This window comes from Sus scrofa, chromosome 3, assembly GCF_054392235.1.
Source record: "Sus scrofa isolate SSC_HxYL_T2T_F1_AM1 chromosome 3, Sscrofa_HxYL_maternal_Yorkshire_Landrace_v2.0, whole genome shotgun sequence".
NCBI lineage: Eukaryota > Metazoa > Chordata > Mammalia > Artiodactyla > Suidae > Sus > Sus scrofa.
Genome location: NC_139385.1, coordinates 36,689,439 through 36,715,477, shown reverse-complemented (window position 1 = coordinate 36,715,477; position 26,039 = coordinate 36,689,439). Strand labels below are relative to the sequence as shown.

The window sequence follows — 26,039 nt, the reverse complement described above, 5'->3', positions numbered from 1 at the left end:
AACTCCCCCCGCCCCCCAGTGTGTCATTTCAGATGTGACCCAACCTCTTGGTTCTTTGAAAATGCCCCCAGAAGCCCTCGGTTGCAGCCAAATGGAGAGGAGGGTGGTGGAAACATCATTTCCTTGCAGATCGCCCAGCCAACTGCAAAGTGTATACTTAGTTAATGCAATTAAAAAAACAAAACGCAGGGGCGTGTGGGGATCTAAATTTGGTGTAGCAGCTTTGGTACAAATCCTGTTTTGGGGGCTACTGGAGTCAAATTCAAAGCGAGGAGAGGAAGAAGTGGGAGAAATGGGAGCGAGCGGACGGATGGCTGGAATCGGCTGGTTTGAAAGAGGGCAGATTTGGAAATGCTGACGGCAGAGGATGGGAGGCTTCCCGAAGAAGCAAGGCCGGGGGCTCAGCGGCTCCGGGTGAGCATATCCCGGGGTGGGGGGTGGAGGGTGTTGGTGGGCACAAGGGCCAGCCGGTTCCTGAGACCGAGGTACGCGAGCTCCAGGTACCGGCGGGCGGCTGAGGCTGGGCGCCTAGGCCTTGCGCTGCACCAGATCTAGGAGCTCAGAGGCGGCGCCGCGGGCGGTGTGCCCTCCTGTGGAGCGCAGGGAAGGTGGCGACGGCAAAGAGTGACAAAGTGGCAGGTCAGGGGGCCTGCGAGAAGTCCCAAAGAATGACGTTCTGGGACAGGCCAGTGCCTCGGGCTTGGTCACTGCCTCTCCTTACCCCTGCATTTCTTTGACTTTAGTTCAGGCCGAGCCCCTCTCCAGGGTGCTTAACCCGGGCCCAGGCGCTTGCCACCCTGCCTTCTCAGCTCAACCTTGGTCCTCGCCTGGGCCCGGGAAGTTGAGCCAGCCGGGTGGCGCCTCTGGCAGGAGGGCACAGCTGGGGAAGGACAAGGCAGCCCCGCGCACCTGGGAGGGGCGATGCTGATCCGGCTGCACCCGAGTCTGTCTTGGAGTGGAAGCTACTTAGTCTGTCCCTAAACCTTTCGAGTCACCCTTACCCTGATGAGCCGACTCGAGCCGCAGCTCCTGCGCACGCACCCCGGGAAAAAGCCGCGGGCGGAGCCGCCTCTGCGCCCTGAACAGGTCTGAGCCACTGCTCCCGCCCAGAGAGGGCGCGGGAGGTCCCGCCGCCGTCCTCCACCTGCCGGGAAATCCGAGCTGTGCCTTCAGCCTCGGCGGCTGCGAGAGCTCGCTCCCCTCCACCCGCCAGCCCCGCTCAGCTTTGCACGCCCCCCAACTGGCTCCCGCCCGCCCGCCGGCCCGAGGCACCTCTCCTGCGCCCCCGCCCCCCTCGAGCTCGCGCCCGCCCCCTCCTCCCCCCTCCGCTCCCCCCGCGCCTCCTCTGCCCGCCCTCCTCCCCCTCCCCCTTCCCTCCTGCCCTCCCTTCATTCCACAAGTGTCGCTTCGCTCTCTCCGGCGCACTTGGCGAGCTGGAGAGGTGAGAGGGATCCTGTGAGCGGGCGCGGGGCGGCGAGTCCGGAGCCGCCCGCTGAGGGGAGGCGCGGAAGGAACGACTCGCCCTTGCTCTCCGGCCCCCGCCTCCCCCTGTAGCCAGCCGGACCTGCACCCCGTGCTTGCCCCCGCTCCTCCTCCCCCCGCCCGGCCCGGCGCGCTCCTCCCCGGCCGGCCCCTCGGCGCGCGGCGCGCTGGAGGCGAACGCGGGCTGAGCCGAGCGCAGTGGCCGCCGACCACCGAGCGCCCCGCGCCGCTCCCTGCATGTGCGGCCCGCGGCGGCTCGCAGCCCCCGGCAGCAGCCTCGGCAGCTTCGGCCGCGCCTCGAGAGGCGGCTGCAGCGGCTCCAGCAGCGGCCAAGTGGCCGAACCCGGGCTGGGAGACACGATGCGCCGCGTCCTCCGGCTGCTCCTCGGCTGCTTCCTCACCGAGCTGTGCGCCCGCGTGTGCCGGGCGCAGGAGCGAGCGGGGCACGGGCAGCTGGCGCAGCTGGGCGGCGTGGTGGTGCTGGCGGGGGGCAACCGCTCCGGGGCCGCCTCGGGAGAGGTCGGCGAGGGCGTGGGGGTCTCGGACGCGCCCCCGACCCGGGCGCCCACGCCGGACTTCTGCCGGGGCTACTTCGATGTCATGGGCCAGTGGGACCCGCCGTTCAACTGCAGCTCGGGCGACTTCATCTTCTGCTGCGGGACTTGTGGCTTCCGGTTCTGCTGCACGTTTAAGAAGCGGCGACTGAACCAGAGCACCTGCACCAACTACGACACTCCGCTCTGGCTCAACACTGGCAAGCCCCCCGCGCGCAAGGACGACCCCTTGCATGACCCTACCAAGGACAAGACCAATCTGATCGTTTACATCATCTGCGGGGTGGTGGCCGTCATGGTGCTCGTGGGCATCTTCACCAAGCTGGGGCTGGAGAAGGCGCACCGGCCCCAAAGGGAGCACATGTCCAGGTGGGCTGCCTCCCCCTCTCCCGCCTCCCCCCTTCGGGCGCCGTTCCCCTTCCACCTTCCGGGAGGCAATGGCGCTCCCCACCCCACCCTGGCCTCTCCGCAAGGGGATGTCTCCCGGGCAGCCAACTTGGGCTGAAAGCGCGGAGAGGGGGCGCTGGGCTCAGCACAGGTGTGGATAAGAGCGTGTGTGTGTGTGTGTGTGTGTGTGTGTGTGTGTGTTGTGGGGGTTGTCTCCAACCCCTTCGCCCTCTTGCCGCCCTCTCCCGCCGAGGATTGAAGCCGGCTTGAGACACAGACTGGGAGCCCCTGGCTCCGAAGTCTTAGGTTTTGGGCAGAGGGTCCAGCCTTCGGACTGCAGATACTAGCTCCTAGGTAAACAGAGGCCAGCAAGCCCGAAAGGGAAGGGGGGCGTGTGTGAGACCGCGCGCGCGTGTGTGCGGGAAGGAGGGAGGGAGGCAAGCAAGGAGTGTGTGCCGCCTGCAACTCATACGACTCGCGAAAATGTGGCGAGGGAGGTGGAGAGTGCGGGAGGGCGAGAACAAAAGCTTTGCTTGGAGCGGCCGCCTCGCTTTCCCCGAGCGCAATTCCCCTGGAATTGGGACCTTGCTGGTCCCCTCCCTCCCTTAACCCCCACGTCTCTCTCTCCCGTTGCCACCTCTTCTTGCCCGGGGCAGCTGCGTGCTGCGCCCAGTGCCCGGGCTAGCGCGGCCTTCCAGGTCTGGAGCCCCCCTCCCCGCGCGCCTTTACCCCCCAGCCGCCCTGATTCGTCAACTTTCCCTTTTGCCTTATTCATTATGCAAGTCCCAGCACGAGCAAGTCGCAGCAGATGGGAAAAGGCATTTGGGAATTAATGGAGCTATTTGCCTTTTTCTTTTTTTCCCCCAAGTGTCTAAATCGATTCATACAACCTAGTAACTTTGGAGGCGGAGGATGCGGTGGCGAGGACGCAGCCTCCGGCTGGGCAGAGGCCAGGGGTTGGTATGAGGTCCGGGCGGGGTTGAAGAGTGGCAGGCGGCTTGCGAACAGCTGGATGACTGGGGTGCAGGGTTTATTCTCTTTCAGAATATGGGCTACAGAGTCGCCATGTGTCGCCCCTACACATACACACACACATACCCGGCCTGTGCGCGCGCGTGTGTCTGCACGCGCTCCGTGTGCCTGCCTAAAAAATCTCAACAAAGAGACCCACCAAAAATAGGAGAAGGAACATCACCACCTCACTAGTAATTACTTTCTATTTATACGCAGAGTATCCGATGATTTTTCCCCCCCTAGACGGGAGGGATTTGGGGGACGAGGTGAGGAACTTCCTCTCGGCCTGGGTCCGCAGGGAGGTGTGGTTGGAGGGTGAGGTCTGGAAACCGCAGAAGTAAGCTCCCAGGGGATTCAAGAAAGCTCAAAAAGAGTAAAGCGCAGGCCCCGCCCACCTCCTGCAACCCCAGGGTGCCTGGTTGCCTACCCCACCTGCGCGGTGGTTTCACTCCCTTCTCCCACACCCGGCGCAGCCCTTGCCAGGGGTCTGTGTTAAGGTGAGAATGAGATATGGAAGCAAGCCTGCGGCGGCAGCGACTGTTCCTTGGTAGGGAGATTCACCCGGGGATGGGTAGGCTGTCTTGCAGATTTCGGTGAATTCCTCTGCTCAAATCTCCTTTGAGCCCTTTGCAACCCGGGGCTTAGAGGATCCCTTTTTGTTTTGGGGTGGGAAAGTGTGGAGGGGAGCAAACCTTTGGGCATCCATGGGAGAAAGTGTTGCGGTCTTCAGGCTGGCGGGGACTCCATTTCCTGGTCTTGCCCCCTTACAGCTCCGCTTACTCCAGCCCAGCAGGCTGCAGCCACATTCTTCTGCAGGTACCAGGAAAGGTCAGGAAAGGAATCTAGGGGTACCCAGTTCTGGGGAAATAGAGACTCAACACATTGTATACATTTCGGGAGTTCCAGAATGCAGCGGAAGTACATACTCCTGAAAGGATGATTGATTTTTACTGGCAACTCCCAAGCTATGGTTTTCAACCTTGGCTGATGTTTAGGGTCACCTGGAATGCTTTTTCACAAATTCTGTTGCCAGGGGCTGCACCCTAGATGGTTCAAATCAGAATTTCTAGGGTGGAGCCTCAGCAGCCATACTTTTGTAAAGCTCTCCAGGCTTTACAGTGTTCAGCCAATCACTGTCCAGGGAAAGGAAGTAACATTTGCTGAGCAAGTTCTGGGTGCCAGGCACTATACTAAGGGTGTGTGTGTGTGTGTGTGTGTGTGCACGCACACGTGTGTGTAAACATTGTCTCATTTACTTTGTACAGCTATGAGGCAGGTGCTATTTTAATTCTCACACAGGAGCAAATCATCGCTGAGGTTGGGTGGCTAGCTCAAGGTCACACAGAAAATTTTGCAATCCTTGGTCCCCTGGTTTCAGCTGTGTCTGGGGCAGACATTTTCAGCTTGAGCGAGTGGCAGAATTTGGGGAGCTTCTTAAAATGCACATCATCGAGTTTGGTCCAGAGAGATTCTGCATCCATCCATCTGGGCCTTAGAAATCATCATTCAACCACCTCCCTGAATGGTTCATGTGAGGTGGTCCACACTTGGAGAAACACTGGTCCAGATATGGGAATCTTTTACTGGGTTGAGAATGGATGAATTCATCCAGTGTGACTCTTAGTTACTTTGTGTTGTTAGTTACCCCCTGTGTGTGTAGCCTTTATATGTATTTCTGTGGTCCTAAGGGCTGCCTCAGTACTTGCTGAGTGCATTCTGCTTTGCTGATGCAGTTAATCATCTCAAGTCTTAGCCACAACAATGGTCTCATTTACTTTTGCCCGCACTGGGCCCTGGGATGCTTGGGTGAGACCAGCACACCAAGCTTGGCATCAGAGAGGCTAGAGTGTGGTTTCCAGGTGAGATTAACCTGCTGGCCAGAGCTTGAGCATTCTAGGGTCACTGGGATGGGGAGTTTATTCTTATCAAAGTACCTCCTCCTCAAAGACTTGCAACATGTGCTGCTCTCACATCACACACTGACCGCTCCTGGTCACCAGCGTGCTTGTGTTTGGTGATGTCAGTTTCCAAGTTCAGAGTCCTGGGCACATTGCCTGCTTCCTTCTGAGCCGATTAGGGCTAAAAAGGGGGAAAGATAGCAATGAAGCATACTCAGGCCTCACCTGGGAAGTTAGGAGAACTATACAGATGCTCATTCAGCATCTGTAACAGCAGCCACATTCTATCACCATTTATCAGAGAAGAGGTGATTGAAAAAGGTGGCTGGCTTTAGGTACCAAACCATGCAGACACATTTTCTTTGGTCTACAAGGTATTTCTTTTCTTTTCTTTTCTTTTTTCTTTTTTTTTTTTTTTTTGTCTTTTTTGTCTTTTTGCCCTTTATTGGGCCGCTCTCGCGGCATATGGAGGTTCCCAGGCTAGGGGTCTAATCGGAGCTGTAGCCACCGGCCTACACCAGAGCCACAGCAACGCAGGATCCGAGCCGCATCTGCGACCTACACCACAGCTCACGGCAATGCCGGATCATTAACCCACTGAGCAAGGGCAAGGACCGAACCCACAACCTCATGGTTCCTAGTCAGATTCGTTAACCACTGCGCTACGATGGGAACTCCAACAAGGTATCTCTATTTATGTATTTTTTTTTTTTTTTTGTCTTCTTTTTTTTAGGGCTGCATCTGTGCCATAGGGAGGTTCCCAGGTGAGGGGTCAAATCTGAGCTGTAGCTGCTGGTCTATGCCACAGCCACAGCAATGCCAGATCCGAGCCGTGTCTGTGACCTACGCCACAGCTCAGGGCAATACTGGATCCTTAACTCACTGGGTAAGGCCAGGGATTGAACCTGCGTCCTCATGGATACTAGTCAGATTCATTTCCTGTGCCACAGTGGGAACTCCTATTTATGTATTCTTATTTTGAAGTTTTCCCTCAGTGTTTTATTGTGACACATTTTAAATATACAAAACACTTGAAAGAAGAATAAACATAAACTCCATTTTATATATCATTTATCTAGGGCAGGTTTTCTTCCCTTTGGCACCCTTTTTTATTTTTATTTTTTATTTTTTTTGCTTTTTTTGGCCACCCCATGGCTTATGGAGTTCCCGGGTCAGAGATTGAATCCAAGCCAGAGCTGTGATCTGTGCCACAGCTGTGGCAACACCAGATCCTTAACCCTCTGTGCGGGGCCAGTGATTAAACCCACATCCCTGCTGCTGCAGAGACACCATCGACCCTGTTGTGCCAGAGTGAGAACTCCCTGACTGGGATTCTTGACACTGGGGGCTGGAGGATAATTTGCTGTGGGGGGCTATCTTATGCATTGCAGGAAGTCTGGCTGCATCCCTGGACTCTACTCTCTAGGTACCAGTAACATCTTCCCCACGGTGGGGACAGTAAAAAGTGTCCTCAGACATTGACAGGAGTCATCCAGGGGAAGAATCACCTGCGGTTGGGAACTACGACTTTAGATAAAAAATTATTAGTATTTTATCATGCTTGCTTTATGGCTCGCTCTCTCTCTCTGAATGGCCTTCCTTCTTCCCTTCCTTTTCCCCCTCCTCTCTCTTTCCCTCCTTTCCTCCCTTGTTTTCCTTTGTTTTTTGGCTGCAGCATTTGAAAATAAGTTGCAGACATGACACTCCATCCTTAAATCCTTCAGCGTGGATCTCCTAAGAACAAGGACATTCTCCCACATAATACAATTCCAGTATCATACCCAAGAAAAAGAACAAAAATTCCATATCATCATCAAATAGCCCATTATATTACTGTTTTCCCCAGGCGTGTACCAGAAATGGCTTTTCAAGCTTGGTTTTTCAAACCAGGATCCAGGCAAGGCTCACTGTGTTTGGCTGTGAAATCTCTTTAGTCTCTAGTGTTTTAAGACCAACTTAGAACCAAATGCCAACCACTAAAAACTGGGAGGTTGACGCAGAAATCCAGATTTCTGATTTCTCTTGAGACATTGATAGGTCTGGTAATCCTGGGCCTGCATTTAAAAATGGGAGCTGTGTGGAGGTGTGCACGTGTATGCCTTAGTCACTTTGTTATGCAGCAGGAATGATCGCAGTCTTGTAAATCAACTGTGCTTTAGTGAAACCTAAAAAGATGAATGGCAGCTGTTGGTTGCTACTGAGTGGGGATGGTTCTCTTTTGGACCCTCTCAGGTTCATCCCAGGTGCCATTCTCTCCCCCCACCCCTGGCCCCAGCCCATCTCTTAGTTATGTTGCCTGCAGTCCCCAGAGGGGCCACCAGGCAGATCTTAGCAGAAATGGACTCAAGTCTGATGGCTCCAGATGCAGTCTCAGTGCAGCCACTTAATAGCTGTGTGATTTGGGGCAGGTTTCTTCACCTCTCTGAGTCTCAGGTTCTTGTCTGTAAAATGGGATGATGACGGTCCCTATGTCATACATAGGCTTGTGTTGGGATTCGGGGGGAAAGTTCTTAGCACAGGCCCTGCCCTATGGTCACTGCTCAATGACTATCACCCTTTACCGTCATCCTTATTGTTGGAAATTTCTACTCGTTATCTCCTGAAGGGGATGATGGTGTGGTCTGAAACTCTGTGTATAGCCCTTGCTCTCCTATGTCTGTTTAGCTGTGTGACATTGGCCAAGTCTCGTACCTCTCTGGGCTTGCATTTAATCTTAGAAGAGGGGACGGCAGGTTCAGAAGAGGCGAGGTGACAGTGGACGATTACCCTAGATGCATTTCCAGTGTTAGCCTAGATGATGTTGAAGAATACTTGCTGGTTTGGTTATTTTACATAAACTTCTGTGTAAATTCTCCTGACTTTTCGTGCCCCTCCCAAGGAGGTCAGCCTTAAGATAGGCACAGATTGCTCTCCAAGAGCATGTGTAAGCCCCTGGCCACTGGAGTTGAACTTCAGGTCCAGACATTCTGTGGCCTTAGCCCTGGTGCCTGACCGCTAGGCTGCACTGCCTTGGAGCAAAACCATGCAGGACTGGAATCTCTGCAGCATCAGGGCCAGTTCAAGGAGCCGCTGTCAGATCAAGACTAAGAATGTTTTCTGCATCTGCCCCTGGCAGGGCCAGCCCTCTTGGCGGAGGCATTGGTGAGAAATGACCTTGGGGGCAGGGATGCATGTTTGAAGCTCTCTGCACTTGAAGTCAGTAGGGAACATATGTCATTATTTTGCCCACCTTCAACAGAATCACAAATCCAAGTGGCAAATTACATAGCACAATGGCCTGTGTGTTTTTCAAACATGCTTCATAGGAGCTGAAGCCTCTTGCGAAGAAATGGCATCAAGTGATAAATGTTCTTCCTTCCTTAGCCTTTTCTCTCTTGTTCCAATCTCCCTTTTACTTCCCCTTTTTCTTACCCATTGGTGGTTATCCTGTGGCTTCCACCAGCTCCCCAGGCTGGAGAAACCCATGAATGCATATATTATTGGCCATGGAAAAGTCTCTAAATGACTTTTCCTTGCAGAACATGTTTGCTTCATTTCGGGCACCAAGTGCTTGCATTTAAAAAATCAACTTCATTGGGGTCTAATTTACACAAGAAAATGCACACACATTTATGTGTACAGTTTGATGAGCTTGGGTGAATGTCTACACCTGTGTAAACCACTGCACCAGAAAGTTATTGCATGTCTATTGCCCTTAGATCCTTGAAAAATAAATGATGTTTCTGGTGCAAAAGGCAATTCTCAGGAATCCTATTCCATTGTTTGAAAGTCAGAATGTAGTTTAGACCTTGGAACCCCTAGAGACTTTGGAGTAAGATGCTGGACCTCTGAGCTCTGTTTGGAAATGTTGGGGTCTTTTATTTGCTCACTGTAATTGGGAAGAAAAGGGATGCAGCCTTTTCTTTTAGTTCCTCAAATATGCCAAGCTCATTGCTGCCTTAGAGTTGTGTTGGCTTTGCCTCAGCTTCTCTGACTGGCTCCTCCTCAACATTCAGGTCTCAGTTCAATGTCACCTTCTCTGAGAAGCTGTCCCTGACCAGCCAGCCTTACTTATCAGTGCCCCCCTGTCCCCTCCAGCCCATCACTCAATGTTATTTGCTTCATTTCACATTAGAGTCTGAAACGAACTTACTAATGGACTGGTTTACTAGTTTATTATCTGTCTCCATCCATTCTCTTTCACAGTAAGGCCTGCAAGGATGCTAACAGCTCCCCCACCCCGCCCTGGTATAACCTGATTGCCTAGGACAGTACTTGGCCCATAGGAATTCTTCTGATTTCTGATATCCTGGTTTACTTGACATAAGAACATATCTCCTTGTTCAGTCCTTTGTTTGCCCATTCGTATATTCATTCAATAGGTATTTATTGATTACCTACAATATATCTAGCACTGGGCTGAGAGCTATGAGAGGGCAGTGGATAGAGCAGGCACAGAGCTGACAGCCAGATGGCAGGGGGAAGGTGGCACACAAATAAATCATGTGAAGTGATACCAAGTTGCACCTTATGAAATTGCCAATATTCCATCATCTTCAACCTCAAAAATGGCAAATTTTTTTTGTGTCTTTTTAGGGCCACACCTGCAACATATGGAGGTTCCTAGGCTAGGGGGATAGGGGTCGAATCAGAGCTTAAGCTGCCGGCCTACGCCACGGCCACAGCAACACCACATTGGAGACGAGTCTGTGAGCTACACTGCAGCTTGCGGCAGTGCGGGATCCTTAAACCACTGAGTGGGGCCAGGGATTGAACCCACATCCTCATGGATACTAGGTGGGTTTTTTACTGCTGAGCCACAGCGGGAACTCCAAATATGGCAATGTTTCACATAATGATTGGAACTGGATTAAAGGATATCAAGAAAAAGTGTAGTTTCTTCAATATGGTGCCTATATTAGGGTTCTCCAGAGAAGGAGAACCTATAGGAGATCTATCTATCCATCTATCTATTGATTTATTGTGCAGAATTTCCTCTTTCTAATAGAGGCTAGGAGGTCCAAAATCTGCAGAGTCAATGTCCCAGTTTGAGTCTGAAACCTGGTAGGTTGCTATAGAACTGGGATGTGCTGACATCCCTGTTTGAGGGCCATCGGGCAGAAAAATTCTTTCTTACTTGGGGCGATGTTCAGCCTTTTGTTCTATTCATGCCTTCAACTTGTTGGATGAAGCCCACCCATATTTATGTGGGGCATTCTGCTTTCCTGAGTCTGTCAACCTCTAAGTGTTAATCTTATCCAAAAATGCCCTCTCTGGTACATTCAGAATAATGTTGGACCAAATCTTTGGGTACCTTGTGGCACCCAGTCAAGCTGACACAAAATTTACTGTCACAGAACCTTTAGGATCTTGGTCTTCAGAGTGTGGCCTGTGGACCAGCAGCCGAGAGGGAGCTGGTCATTTTGGGAGCTTGAGTAGAATCTCAGGCCCTGCCCTGAATCAGAATCTGTATCTAAACAAGATGGCCTAGGTAATCTGAACGCACATTTAACTTTGAGAAGCACCAAACTATGTGCCACACATAAACACCAATTCCTTGGGTATATATTTGGCTTGTAGCACATAGCTTGTCCTTTCCATTATCTAATTCACTAATTTTTAAAAACATGTCCCTCTTTAAAAAAGATTTATTGGCGTATAGTTGACTTACAATGTTGTATTCGTTTCAGGTGTGCAGCAAAGTGAATCCGTTATAAATATATATATGTATATATATATATATATATCTCCATCCTTTTTTTGGTCATATAGGTTGTTACAGAATATTGAGTAGATTTCCCTGTGCTATGCAGTAGGTCCTTGTTTGTTATCTATTTTAGGTGCAGTAGTGTGTATGTGTTAAGTCCATCCTTATAACTTGTCCCTCCCCCCACTCCCTACCATGGTTTCCCCTTTGGTAACCATAAGCTTGATTTCAAAGTCTGTGAATTTGTTTCTGTTTTATAAATAAGTTCTTTCGTATCATTTTTATTAGATTCCACGTATAAAAACATGTCCCTATTTGTAACATGTGTTGTAGTATGCACTCCAATGCATGCATGTTTGTTTTACTCCTAAGTATATGCACACACTAGCAAACAGTTATGAGGTACACTACAAAGGCTACATAAGAACGGAAATTTGAAACTGAGCTGAAGGTGAAATAAATATTTACATTTTGTTGCTAACGGTGATGACTTCATGCAATCATTTGCTCACATCTTAGAGCCTAACATGTAGTAAGGATGAAACTCAGCATTCATAAATAAATCCATAGTTTGAATATTCTTCACAAGAGCTTTGATTATATTCGGGTGACTTCATTTTGATCCAAATGGATCATCATTAAAAATTTTATTATTATGATTATTTTGGTCTTTTTAGGGCCACACCCATGGCATATGGAGGTTCCCAGGCTAGGGGTCGAATTAGAGATACAGCTGCTGACCTACACCACAGGCAGATCTGAGCCGTGTCTGCGACCTATGCCACAGGTCACAGCAACGCTGGATCCTTAACCCACTGAGCAAGGCCGGGGATCAAACCTGTATCTTCATGGATACAAGTCAGATTTGTTTACGCTGAGCCACAATGGGAACTTCAAAAAAAATTATTTTTATTAAAGTATAGTTGATTTATAGTGTTGTGTCAGTTTCTGCTGTACAGCATAGTGACCCAGTCGTACATATATATGCATTCTTTTTCTCATATTATCTTCCATCATGGGCTATCCCAAGAGACTGGATAGAGTTCCCTGCGCTATACGGTAGAACCTCATTGCTTCTCCATTTTAAATGTAGCAGTTTGTATCCACCAACCCCAAACTCCCAGTCCATCCCATTCTCTCCACCCCCTTGGCTTAACCTTGTGAGAAACTGTTGAAGAGGCGAGTCCAGTCTGTCATTTTCCTGTGCTTGTTTCATCAGTGTTGTCTCCAGGCTGTGGTTTTGTTATGGGGAACATTTTAAAGCCAGATATCCACATAGTCATGTTTAGCTTAGTGAAGTAGGTACCTTGCCTGCAGATCCCCTTTAGGGGTGCACAAACTGCAGTACAGATGATGGGCCAGAATGATGGTACCACTGTCAGCCACCCTTTGTGGTCCAGGATTCCCGATTCTCACCATCTGACCAGAGTATTCCAAGTGCACCAGCATGGATTCACATATTAAATTCCTTTTCATTTTTAATAGCTAAAGACATTACACAGAAGTTCTCATATTTCCTTCCCCCATGCAAAATTATCGTAGGCAGTCCCTGAGTGCGTGAACCACATCTTGAAGACTCCTTGTCCAAGATATAGAGGCTCAAAGAATCCCCTTCTCCTCCACCTGCTCTGGGGAGGGCTAGGTGGGGAAAAAGTACCCTTGGCTTTTGGGTGAATTCGGTGAATTTTGGCACTCAGAAGCAGCTCAGGGAATCTGCTGATGGCAGTGCTGACCAAGTTCATGGACAACCATTCTGATCACTTCCTCTGCTGTCCTCTTGCAAGTCTGAATATCTTGAAAATTTGGGGAGACTCCTAAGAGAATCTGGTGAAAGCTATGGCTTCTTGTTCAAGAAGAATGCAGAAAAAATTTCCATTCAGTTCCAGAAGGATTCGAAGATCCCCTGAAGCGCATATAAAGAACCTGTTCAGAAGAGGGAAAAAAGCATATATATATGTGTGTGTGTGTGTGTGTATATATATATATATATATATATTTATTTATTTATTCATTAATTTTTTTTGTCTTTTCTAGGGCCGCACCTGTGGCATATGGAGGTTCCCAGGCTGGGGTCGAATCAGAGCTGTAGCCACCGGCCTATGCCACAGCCACAGCAACGCGGGCTCCCAGCCACGTCTGCACCTACATCACAGCTCATGGCACCGCTGGATCCTTAACCCACTGAGCAAGGCCAGGGATTGAACCCTCAACCTAACCGTTCCTAGTCGGATTCGTTAACCGCTGAACCACGAGGGGAACTCCAAGGGATATTTGTTTTTAAGGCATCTGCCCATTGTTTAAAACACTTGGAGTTTCAGGCCCTCCTTTCTGCACAGAGTAGAAAGGAGCCTGAACTCTTATTTCAGAGACATTCAGGATTGTATTTCACTCTCTCCACTGATTACCTGGGTTAGCCTGGGCAGTTTTTCAGCCTGGAAAATGGGTTCCACACCTTGTAATGCTCTCCTTGTTTGCCATAGTCCATGTCCCTCAGACACTGGAACTGTTTCCTGCCTCATGGCCTTTGCACTTCCTTCCCTCTCTGCATGGAATATTCCTTCCCCATTTTCTTTTTCTTTTTCTTTTTCCCCCCTGTTTTGGCTGTCCTGAAGCATAGGGAGTTCCCCAGGCCAGGGGTCAGATCTGAGCCGCAGCTGCAACCTACCCCAATGCCAGATCCTTTAACCCACTGTGCTGGCCGGGGATCAAACCTGTATCCTGGTGCTGCAGAGACACTGCTGATCCCATTGTGCCACAGCAGGAACTCCTGGAATATTCTTTCATCCTCTTTATGTGACCAGCTCCATCTCATGGTTCAGGGCTCCACTCAAATGTCACCTCCTCAGGAAGGCTTTTCCTGATCACCTCGTCTCTCTGTTTATTTAGAATTTTTTTTTTTAAATTGTACAATTTAGTGGTTTTTTAGTATATTCAGAAATTTGAGCAACCATCACCACTGTGTAGTTCTAGAACATTTTCATCATCCTAAAAGTAACCCCCTCACTCATTCGCAGCCACTTCCCATTTCCCCCTCCCATGCTCCCAGCTCCTGGCAACCCATGACTACTTTCCGTCTCTGAGGATCTTTGTATTCTGAACATTTTATGTACATGGAATCATGTAGGATATGGCTTTGTGTGTGTGGCTTCTTTCACTGCACATCATGTTTCCAGGTTTCATTCATGTTGTAGGAGGGATCACAACTTCATTCCTTTTTGTGGCTGAATAATGTTCTATTCCCTGCAACATTTATTTTTATTTTATTTTTTTTAAATTTCCCCAATACATTCTTTTTTTTTTCCTTCTGTACAGCATGGTGACCAAGTTACACATACATGTATACATTTTTTTTTCTCACATTATCATGCTCCATCATAAGTGACCAGACATAGTTCCCAGTGCTACCCAGCAGGATCTCACCTTTTTTTTTTTTTTTGTCTTTTTAGGGCTACACCTGTGGCATATGGAAGTTCCCAGGCTAGGGGTCCAGTCAGAGCTGCAGCTGCCGGCCTACACCTGTGGCATATGGAAGTTCCCAGGCTAGGGGTCCAGTCAGAGCTGCAGCTGCCGGCCTACACCACAGCCACACCAATGCTAGATCCAGGCTGCATTTGTGACCTGCACTGCAGCTTGCAGCAACCCAGGGTCCTTAACCCACTGAATGAGGCCAGGGATTGAACCTGTATCCTCACAGACACTAGTCAGGTTCTTCACCTGCTGAGCCACAACAGGAACTCCTCATATAAGACATTTCATTGATCAGCTCATCAGTCGATTTGGGTTGTTTACACTCCCCGTGAACACATTTTGTTTATCAGCTCCTCAGTTGATTTGGGTTGTTTGCACTTTTTGGCTACTGTGAATACTGCTGCTATGTACCCGTTTGTCTTGATCATGTCATACTTTATTTTTGCAGCCCTTGTTTATTTAACACATATTTTAAATTTTTATTATTTATTTAATGCATATTTTAAAAATCCTCTGTCCTAGACCATAAGTTCCATGAAGGCAGTAACCTTGTCCATCTTGTCCTCTTCTGTACCCTTGGCTAGGGCCTGGCACCTAGTAAGCAGTAAATATTTGTTAAATGAATGAATGGGAGCTCTGATTCTTTTGTCTCTTAGCAGACTCAGTCTTTCCCCTAATTCATGTGGAATCTTTCTGTGTTGACCTGTGTCTCACATCTGTCTCTTCTTTTTTTTTTTAATTACTCAATGAATATTATTATGTTTATAGTTGTACAACAATCATCACAACCACATTTTATAGCATTTCCATCCCAAACCCTCAGTGCATCCCCCCACCCCCAAACCAGCTTCATTTGAAAACCATAAGTTTTTCAAAGTCTTTGAGTAAGTATCTGTTCTGCAAAGAAGTTCATTGTGTCCTGTTTTTAGATTCCACATGTAAGTGATAGCATTTGATGTTGATGTCTCATTGTCTGACTGACTTCACTTAGCATGGTAATTCTAGGTCCATCCATGTTGCTGCAAATGCCATTATTTCTTTCCTTTTAATGGCTGAGTAATATTCCATTGTGTATATGTACCATATCTTCTTTATACACTCCTCTGTCAATGGACATTTAGGTTGTTTCCACATCTTGGCTATTGTAAATACATCTGTCCCTTGTCATTACCTGTGTTTCTTGGCTATTTGCCCCATCCTCCTGTGAGCAACCATTCCCCCCAAGCTCAGGGCCTTTATTTCCTTAACACAGACTCACAGACTGCCTGTGAAAATGCAGAAGCTGGGCCCCACTCCTGGAGTTCCTGAGTCAGCAGGTCAGGTCGGGGTGGATCTGAAAATCTGCACTTTCACGAATTCCCGTGTGATGCTGCTGCAGCTGGTTGGCTGACGCCTGTTTGAGAATCATTACTGTAGTGGGGTAAATCTCAGCAGGCAGACTGGGTCCGCTGGTACATGGGGGCCTCACCTTCCTTCTCTGCCTCCCTTGATGTGGGCTTGGAGGGTTCCCATTAGTTGAGAACATCTGGATATACCCTAAAACATGGCAGGATCCCTTGTAGGTATGTGCCCTGGAGAATCTCTCCCTGGTCCAAGAGGAGGCCTGGATGAGGGTGTTTAGTGTAGTGTTGTTCATAGAAGCAGGCTGCTGGTGACCATCTAGGTGTCCCTAGTCAGGGATATAGATATGCTGGGCTGATCTGCTGGATCGCCATGGATGCTTCAGCAGGCATCCATTCTGATTGCGTAGTTCCTCCACCCCATGAAACAGCTGGATGCTTCAGCTGCCATCCTTTCTGATTGGACACTTCCTCTGCTGTACTAGTTGTTTCATATTGAGACAGTTATCTCTGCAGGTAAGTGAAATATAGGGGAATAATAAGCAGCAGTTGCAAGTGAGTGAAAGATACACATATATACAGCAATAGCTACCATGTTATACAGTTGACTCTTGAACAGCATGGATTTGAACTGCGTGGGTCCATTTATACACTTTTTTTTTTCAACAGTAAATTCTGCAGGAATTCCTGGTGGTTCATCTGGTTAAGGATCCTGCGTTGTCACTGATGTGGCATGGGTTGAATCCCCTGGCCTGGGAACTTTCACATGCCAAGGGCACAGACAAAAAACAAACAAACAAACAAACAAAAAAAACCCAAAAACATTAAATTCTGAAATATTATGTGATTTGTGGCTGATGGTCTCTGTGGATGTGGGATATGAAAGGACTGTGAATAAGGAAGAACTGAATATAAGGAGGGCTGATTATGAATCACAGGCACATTTTTGACTGTGCCCCTAACCCCTGCATTATTCAAGGTCCAGTGTATCTCTATTAAGAATATTTAGACCTCTAAAGAAACACATGGAGGTAGACAAAGAGGAAAAACAATGGCTTGGTGATAACCGACCTTAGGTGCATATCTGTTTGATAGTTATCTCTGCTCTGTTTTATGTGCGAACACCAAGCTTCTTTCCTAAGCTGATATTTGATTGTGAAGGTCACTTTTATAAGTTGAGTTGTGCTCCCTCCCAAAAGATATGTTGAAGTCCTAACTAGCCCCCTTCCCTGGAATGTGGCCTTATTTGGAAAAAAGAGGGTTGCAGATGTAGTTAGTTAAGATAACGTCATAATGGATGGGCCCCTAATCCAATATGTCTGGTGTCCTTATAAGAAGATATTCTGTGAAGACAGACACACAGAGAGAATGCTCTGGGGAGACGGAGGCAAAGACTGGAGCAAAGCAGCTGCAAACCAATGCAGACCAAAGATTTCCAGCCCAAGCTAGAAAGAGGCAAGAAAGGATTCCCCTATAGGCTTCTGAGGCAGCTTGGCCCAGCTAACACCTTGATTTTGGACTTGTAGCTTCTAGAGCCATGATTCAATACATTTCTGTTGTTTTCAGTCACCTAGTTTGTGGTCCTTTGTTATAACAACTCTCAGAAACTAATACAGTCACTTAAACATCCCTAGCTTTTTTCCTTATTTGTGAAAGAGTGATAGGAGTATTGACCCTTGGGTAAATGTCAAGGGGATTAAATACGGTGATAAAAAGAAAAGGGCCTGAAACACATCTGATCCCCCAGGTTCTATGCTTTCCCTCCATCCCCCTGCTGATTAAGAGGGACCCCAGCATGGCATGTGACGGTTCACACCAAATCTCCACAGCTGCAGGAAACCCAGTGCAGTGTGAAGGGCTGTGACTAGAGACTCTGGTTCAAATCCCTGTGCTACCAGTTACTGGCTATGTGACCTTGAGCAGATTAATTCACCTCTCTGAGCCTTTGTTTACTCATCTGCAAAGAAGGTATTGTAACCCACATAAGGTGTTAATATGCTGCTTGTTGAATTAAGGCATATAATGTGACTGGTGCTATAGCATCTCGCTTATGGTAGGTACTCAATAAATGGGTCATTGCTGGACATGATGTGTTGATACCTAGGGTTAGTTATAAAGGGAGACTAAACTTGTGGGGGTGCAGGCACGTTACATATATTAATCACTTAATCCTCTCAACCACTCTATCAGGTGTTATCCGATAGTTACCACTGCTATTACACAGCCATCGTGAGAAGCACATAGACTCTTTTTCATGAGGTCCTTATGTAATCTCTATTTGTCTTGATCTTATTTGCCTACTTATGTCTTTTTCTTCCCTCCAGCTCTAAGTAGAATGGCAGCTCCATGAAGGAAAGGCATCTTGTCTTTTGTTTATAAGCCCAGTGCTCAGAGCAAGCAGGTGCCAGTTATTGTTTTGAATGAGTAGATTTAAATTCTCTCTTCTTTCAGGGCCCTTGCGGATGTCATGAGGCCCCAGGGCCACTGCAACCCTGATCACATGGAGAGAGACCTCAACATCGTGGTCCACGTCCAGCATTATGAGAACATGGATACCAGAACCCCCATAAACAATCTCCGTGAGTACAGCTGTGCAATCCGTTTCCAGTCCCATGTGGTGGCCCATGTGGTGCTTCCACCTCCAGATTTCATGATGTGTGTTTTAGGCCATCAAGAGCTTCTCTTTGGTGACTAAGAAGTTTTCGTTTATCTCTCTTGGTTCAAACCATGTGTGGCATCATCAGATTTCACCTGGTTTGATGCTCTGTTAAAGAGTGATCTGCTTGGTTGCTTTCTCATGGTTGGTTCTTTTATTAACTAATAGCCTATTGGGGTGGTTCATCTTGGTTGATCTATTAACTAATGGTCCTCATGGTTGGTTCATCATGGTTGGGTACTTAGTTAACCAATGGATTACTTGGTTGATTCATCTTAGATGCTAAGTCTGCTGGCTAACCCAATTTGCTGGTTCATCCTGACTGGATGATCTCTTAACCAATGGTTCATTCATTTATCTGTCTGCCTCGTGAGTTAGATCAGTTGTGACTTTTAGGTTTCATGCTGCTTTCAGTTAACAGATACTGGTTCAGAAGAATTAGATTTATGTTTCATAAAGCTAGAGTTTCATAGCTATAGCCCACAAACTCTGTGTGTGTGCATGGACACGTGTGTGTATGCATATGTGTGTGTGGGGTGTCCAGTTATGTTAGTTTGGGGTGTGCATGTGTGATTCAACAGCATCAAATTGTTCCATTGTTCTTCCAGGAAGAAAAAAAGCTGCATTCTCTATTGTGTTTCAATAGGTATTCTTTAGCTGATAGAGCATACATGGGAACCTCAATATGGTCCCCCCAAGTTTCTTTCTTTTCAAAGGTCTGTATACATACATACATTACGGAGGTGATAACACTAATAGGAGTGGGGAAAAACAAGATTGTTTCATTTTTGACAGTACTGTACTACCATGGTTATTCCTAGCAATTATGTTTTCAAGTAACCCCCACATTAAAGTAATGTGGAGGGCTTGGTTTAAAAGAACAAAAGCCAGACACTTCAAAGGATGCATTCAGTTGTGGCTGGAGGTTCTTAAAAACAGAAACAGTTCTGGCATTGCACATTTTCTAGTCTGGGTCGCCTTTGCTAAAGTTCCACCAGAAGTTGCATTGGTGTTTTATTTGCCGAATCATAGTCTTGGACTGTTTGGTTGAAATGTTCATGCTCAACAGTTAGAGGAATAAACCTGTGGGATCTGACTTGGGTAATGCAAATTCTCTGATTCTGCATGGTGATCATTGTTCACGGCCTTGGAATGTTTCAGTATGTTTGCAAAGTCATTGTGTACATGGTTTGAAAATAGGTTTGAAATGAGTAAAATGTCTTAGGTTTCATTATATTAAATAATTTGATATTATTTATGGATTGGATCATAAGATGATAGGAGAAATTGTCATATTTTAAAGCAAAATACACCAGCTGTTGCAAGTTTTATGACTAAATCTCACAGCCCCAAAAGATATGATAAATTGCGCTCTGATGTGGCAATTGCTATACCCAGTTCTGGCTTTGATGGAAATGAGCACGTTCTCTTTCAGAATGCACTGGGAAATAAGTTGAACCTAGGTATAAGTGGGTTCCAAACCTCGTAAGCAAGTGATTGTGACCATGGAGTAGAGAAAGCTGAAATGGTGTTGAGTCCCTGACTGTAAAAGGCAGCTGTTAAAAGTTTCTTATTTGAAGTTTTAATCATTAGGATGATTTTGAATCAGCACTCAGATGAATCACAGACTCATTGAAGTCACCCAAGACTCACTGTTCCATCAAGTAAGAGGGCAGACGACATTGAAGAATCTTGCTTTAGTAGGGATTTTTTTTCCAAGTTGTATTGAAAATAAATTACTGTTCAGAGATAGGTGTCTAGGCACTGAGTGGTTCAGAAATCTCTTGGGACAGGATAACTTGGTTTATTTATGATTCTTGCTTTTAGTTTATATTTGTGCTTCAGTAATCCATACTTTATACCAAGAAAAAATGTGTCTTGTGATATTCTACTGGATGGAATTACACCAGGGCATTCCTGGTAAGCTACAGGGGAGAATTTCAGATGTAACATTACAAAGAATGCATTTTCATAAGAATTACCATAGTTTTTTTTTTCTTTATTTTGTTTGGCTGCACCCTTGGCATGTGGAAGTTCCTGGGCCAGGGGTCAAATCCTTGCCACAGGTGCAACCTGCACCACAGCTGTGGCATCACTGATCCTTAACCCACTGCTCCACAATGGAACATTCAGAATTACCATAGATGTTAATTTAATATACTCTGGCTAGATTGGTCCAATACCCATTTATTTGTGTTTTTGGGAATATCTAGAAAAGAAGCATATAGCTTTTCCACAGATTTATATTAATATGTTTAATTTATGTAACAAATTAATTTAGTAGTTCATAATGATAATATTTCCTTGTAATGATTTGTTTGTCTTTTTATTGATTTATAGGAGCTATTTATATATTGAAGACACATGGGGAAATTTTCTTGTTCAGAAGAAAAAATGATTTGGGGAGTTTACTGAGAAGATAGGACTAAATGACCAATATTTATCAGTTATTAAGGGTTCAAGAAGCCAGGCAGTTACCAGGCCCCGCTGTGGCCATTAGAGAACTAGGAGAGAAGGAATACAGTCTGATAAAAGTAGGACCAGCTTTTGATGCCAGAATTAGAATGCATGCATTGAATATAAAACCTTTTTCTGGACATTAGGGAGCTACAAAGACTCACCACTATAAAAATGGAAAGACGTATCTCTTTGTGATACAGTAAGAAGGGGCACATCTTGCCATTTTTAGGATGTTTTTCTTCACTAAACATTCAAGTTACCAGATTTGACTGGAAATTCTATAGTCCCAACTTAAATGCTATTTTCATCTCTGTTCAATGACCTGCTTGACTTTGCTTTAAGAGAATCATCATCTCCATCTACTTATCTCTCCTCCTCTTTCCTTTATGCTTTGTTCAAATGCTGAGAGAATCAACAGTCTAGAAATCTGGATATTTGGATGGAGGAGAGCAGATAAAGGCTAGGGTGAAGGCAGATAGGGAGGAGAAAGCTTCAAGAGGGGAAAATTTTGTCCCCCTTTCATCAGTCTCCTGTGGTTGAATTTGCCTGTGATATGCTGGAGTTGCCTTTCCATCTGAAGATGGATTTTTTCTGCAGCAGATGCCGTTCACGGTCTTTCCAGGCATTCAGTGATATTGCCTAAAAATATTTAGTCTGATAATCAAAGCGCTTCGACCTCTTTGATTAACAGGATGTAGATTTGGATGAGATAGTGATTTTCTGCAAATGCTCCTTGGCTTCTGTGTAATTACAGTTTGCTTTTGAAGGCACATTTTGTCTTCAAGTGCTGCGAACATACTCTGTCTACCTGACCCCAGACTCCCTGCTTGCCAACGATACCTCCATTACGTTTGGAAGTCCAGGGTAAACATAGGCTGCCTTTAGTATTACGAATGGGGGATGCTGGGGGTTTGGGATTGGCATATACCCACGGAGGTATATGGAATGATTGGCTAACAGGGACCTGCTGTGTAGCACAGAGAGCTCTACCCAATATTCTGTGATAATCTGTGTGGGAAAAGAATCTGAAAAAGAATGGATGTGGGTACATATATGACCGGGTTGCTTTGTTGTACAGCAGAAAGTCATAGCCTTGTAAATTAACTATACTTCAATAAATACATACATAAATAAATAGTCTAGAAAAGGTTAAAAAAACAACAACAACAAAGAACGGGGGATCTGACTGAGGGGCTGTGGAGAGAGGATACAACCTGAATCAACATTTCTCATCTTGTCTGTGTTAAAAGTGCACTTTTTTTTTGAAATACAATTTTAATTGAGAAATAATTTTATATTTATAGAGAAGTGGCAAAGATAGCACACAGAGTTCTCACCCACTTTCCCCTCATGTTAACATCTTCCATGACTATGGTACACCTGTCCACACTAAGACATCAACATAAATATGTTATTTTTAGCTAAGCTGTAGATATTCTTGGAATTTTCACTAGTTTCTTCACCAGTGTCCCTTTTGCTGCTCCAGGATCCAATCCTACAACATTATAGTTAGTACAGCCAACTTGATAGTAGAATTTTGGTTGGGTAGTATTGTTTAATGATGTGGCAAAGGCTGGAAACAACCCTAAACTAAGTCAGTCAGCAGCAATTACAAAGCCTTTATTGCCGCCTTATAAAAAGTGTCTCCCGGAGTTCCCATTGTGACTCACTGGAAATGAACCCAACTAGTATTCATGAGGATGCGGGCTTGATCCCTGGTCTAGCTCAGTGGGTTAAGGATCCGCTATTGCCACAAACTACATCGCAGTTACATCGAAGATGCAGCTAGGATCCTGAGTTGCTGTGGCTGTGGTATAGGATGATAGCTGCAGCTTTGATTCATCCCCTAGCCTGGGAACTTCCATATGCTGCAGGTGCAGCCCTAAAGAGAAAAACGAAGTATCTCCCAGTGCTTAGGAAAACATTCACGCTAAATTATTCACCTGGTCAGTGTTGGAATGGAACCAGTTGCTGTCCTGATGATGCTTTCAACATACTCATGGGACAAAGTACCCTCACGTTCCATACAAACATGCAACCCCCCTTTTGAAGTAGGGTTGATGTTACATGATTTATTTCACGGCATAAAACAAGCAAGTGAGATCTCAGCCCAAACTTAGAAGAAATGCCGACTCAAAGCTTCAGGACACAGGATCCATCAGAGAGACCAGATCCTTATTCCAGCCTCACCCCACCCTTAACCCCCCAAGACCATTCCTAAGTGGATTTACAAGGAGTCAGATGAAAAGCAAATCCATGATTTAGTGTCTGAAGAGGCTGTACAGCTCATATCTAGGGCTAAGTAGATTTTCATTCATTCATCCATATTTGCCAAGGCACCCAGATGTCCCATGCTGGAAGGGATATTCCAAATACTTTTTTTTCTTTGTCTTTTTACCATTTCTAGGGCCTCTCCCTCGGCATATGGAAGTTCCCTGGCTAGGGGTCTGATCGGAGTTACAGCCACCGGCCTACACCAGAGCCACAGCAACATGGGATCCGAGCCACATCTGCAACCTACACCACAGCTCACGGCAATGCTGGATCCTTAACCCACTGAGCAATGCCAGGGATCGAACCCACAACCTCATGGTTCCTAGTCGGATTCGTTAACCACTGAGCCATGATGGGAACTCCTCCAAATACTTTTTAAAAATTGAAGGAAATTACCAACAAGGACCTACTGTATAGCACAGGCAACAATACTCAATATGTTGTAATAATCTATAAGGGAAAACAATCTGAAAAAGAATGTGTGTGTATAACTGAATCACTCTGCTGTATACTTGAAACTGATACAACATTGTAAATTAATGATACTCCAATCAAAGAAATAAATAGGGAGTTCCTGTTGTGGTGCAGGGGAAACGAATCTGACTAGGAACCATGAGGTTGCAGGTTTGATCGCTGGCCTCACTCAGTGGGTTACGGATCTGGCATTGCCGTGAGCTGTGGTGTCGGCCAGTGGCTACAGTTCTGATTCGACCCCTAGCCTGGGAACCTCCATATGCCGCAGGTGCAGCCTAAAAAGACAAAACAACAACAACAACAACAAAAAACCAACCAAGAGATGTATCTGTCAATGAGCAAAAAAAATAAAAAAAATAAATAAAATAAATTAAAAAAAAATAAATAGGTTGAAAAATTGGGAATTTTCTAAGAAGGACAAGCAAAAAGGAAAATATAAATATAAGAGAGATATGTAAGATCATGGCATAGTAACAGTAACCTGAACAGACAGCATTTTAAAACTCACCACATTGAATCCTTAAGACCTTATTGGGTTCGTACTATTATTTTTACCATCCTAAGGACAGATAAGGCAAAGTCAGAGAGGTTAAGTGACTTGTCTGAAGTTCATACAGCTCCGAAGTGGTGGAGCTAGCATTTAAATGGCCAGGCAGACCCTGAGGTCTGTGTTTTTAAGCATCACGTGACACTACCTCTTCTTCTGGTATAGATGTTTGCTGGATGGGGAGAAAGGATGTGTTAAGTTGAACCAAAAAGCCAGTTGGCACTATGGAGTTTTTTGTTTTTTGTTTTTTTGGTAAGATTTTAATTTCTCCTATTATAGTTGATTTACAATGTTCTGTCAATTTCTGCTGTACAGCAAAGTGACCCAGTCATACATATATATGTATCTGCATCACTAATTATTAGAGAAATGGAAATCTACCTCACAGTGGTCAGAATGGCCATCATTAATGAGTCAATAAATAACAACTGCTGCAGAGAACCCTCCTTCTCTGTTGTGTATATATATGTATATACCTTCTTTTTCTCACGTTATCTTCCATCATGTTCCATCACAAGTGGCTAGATACAGTTCCCTGTGCTGTGTAGCAGGATTTCATTGCGTATCCTCTGCAAATGCAATAGTTTGCATCTACGAACCCCAAACTCCCCGTCCATCCCATTCCCTCTCCCTCCCTGTTGGCAACCACAAGTTTGTTCTCCCTGTCCCCATGAGTTTGTTTCTTTTCTGTAGGTAGGTCCACTTGTGCTGTTTATTAGATTCCAGATATAAGTGATATCATATGGTATTTGTCTTTCTCTTTTTGACTTACTTCACTTAGTATGAGGGCCTATAGTTCCATCCATGTTGCTGCAAATGGCATTTTTTTTTTTATGGCTGAGTAGTTTTCCGTCATGTATATATACCACATCTTCTTAATCCATTCATCTGTCAGTGGACATTTAGGTTGTTTCCATGTCTTGGCTATTGTGAATAGTGTTGCAGTGAACATGTGGGTGCATGTGTCTTTTTCAAGGAACGTTTTGTCTGGATATATGCCCAAGAGTGGGATTGCTGGGTCATATGATAGTTTTATACTTAGTTTTCTGAGGGACCTCCATCTGTTTTCCATAGTGGTTGTACCAGTTTACATTCCCACCAACAGTGAAGGAGGGTACCTTTTTCTCCATACCCTCTCCAGCACTTGTTATTTCTTGATTTGTTAATGATGGCCATTCTTACTGTATAAGGTGCTACCTCATTGTAGTTTTGATTTGCATTTCTGTAATAATTAGTGATGTTGACATTTTTTCCTGTGCCTCTTGGCTGTCTGTATATCTTCTTTGGAAGGTGTCAGGATGGCCGAGTGGTCTAAGGCACCAGAGCTGTTTCTAAAACACACTTCAGTGTACCATCTTGTGATGAGTCCTCTCTTAAAGGGATAATAACTAATATTTTTTGAGCTCTTGCTAGGCTTTGTGTTAAGTGCTTTGACTGTATTAGCTTATTTTATATGTAAAACACCTCTCAAATAGCCAAGCTCATTCCTGCCTCAGGGCCTTTGCACATGCTGTGCTCTCTGACTACAGCACACTGCTCCCAGACCTCTTCCATCTCACCTCTTACCCCTATTACCACCTTCTTAGAGAGGACTTCCTTGTCTAGCTTTGGCCTCCAAGTCACCCACTGTTAGCGTTTTCCCATTATTCTCTCCATAACTTTTGTGTTCTCTGAAGTTGTCCTGATCATTGTTTAATTTATGCCTCTTTCACTACAGTGTAATGCCATGAGAGCAAGTGCTTTGCATTGTCACAGCTGTATTCCCCATGGCAGGAATGGGGCTGGCTCATAGCAGCAAC

General features: G+C 46.2%; 1 protein-coding gene across 9 annotated transcripts in view; it reads left to right on the top strand.

Annotated features, from left to right (window-relative positions):
* The first annotated feature begins 258 nt into the window (after nucleotides 1–258).
* Nucleotides 259–26,039, top strand: part of SHISA9 (shisa family member 9) — a 545,216-nt gene continuing 519,435 nt past the window's right edge. For 7 of the 9 annotated variants that reach the window (XR_014840775.1, XR_014840776.1, XM_085017601.1 and 4 more), the window contains exons 1-2: nucleotides 1,644–2,405; nucleotides 18,281–18,408. Coding sequence is in view for 6 of the 9 variants with exons in the window: in XM_085017601.1 (XP_084873727.1) it covers nucleotides 1,720–2,405; nucleotides 18,281–18,408 (814 nt within the window). In the remaining 3 variants the exon portion in view is untranslated. Of the gene's footprint in view, nucleotides 415–1,643; nucleotides 2,406–18,280; nucleotides 22,755–23,894; nucleotides 24,122–26,039 lie in introns of those variants that run through there. The other 2 variants (XR_014840777.1, XM_085017604.1) reach the window with 2 other exon arrangements.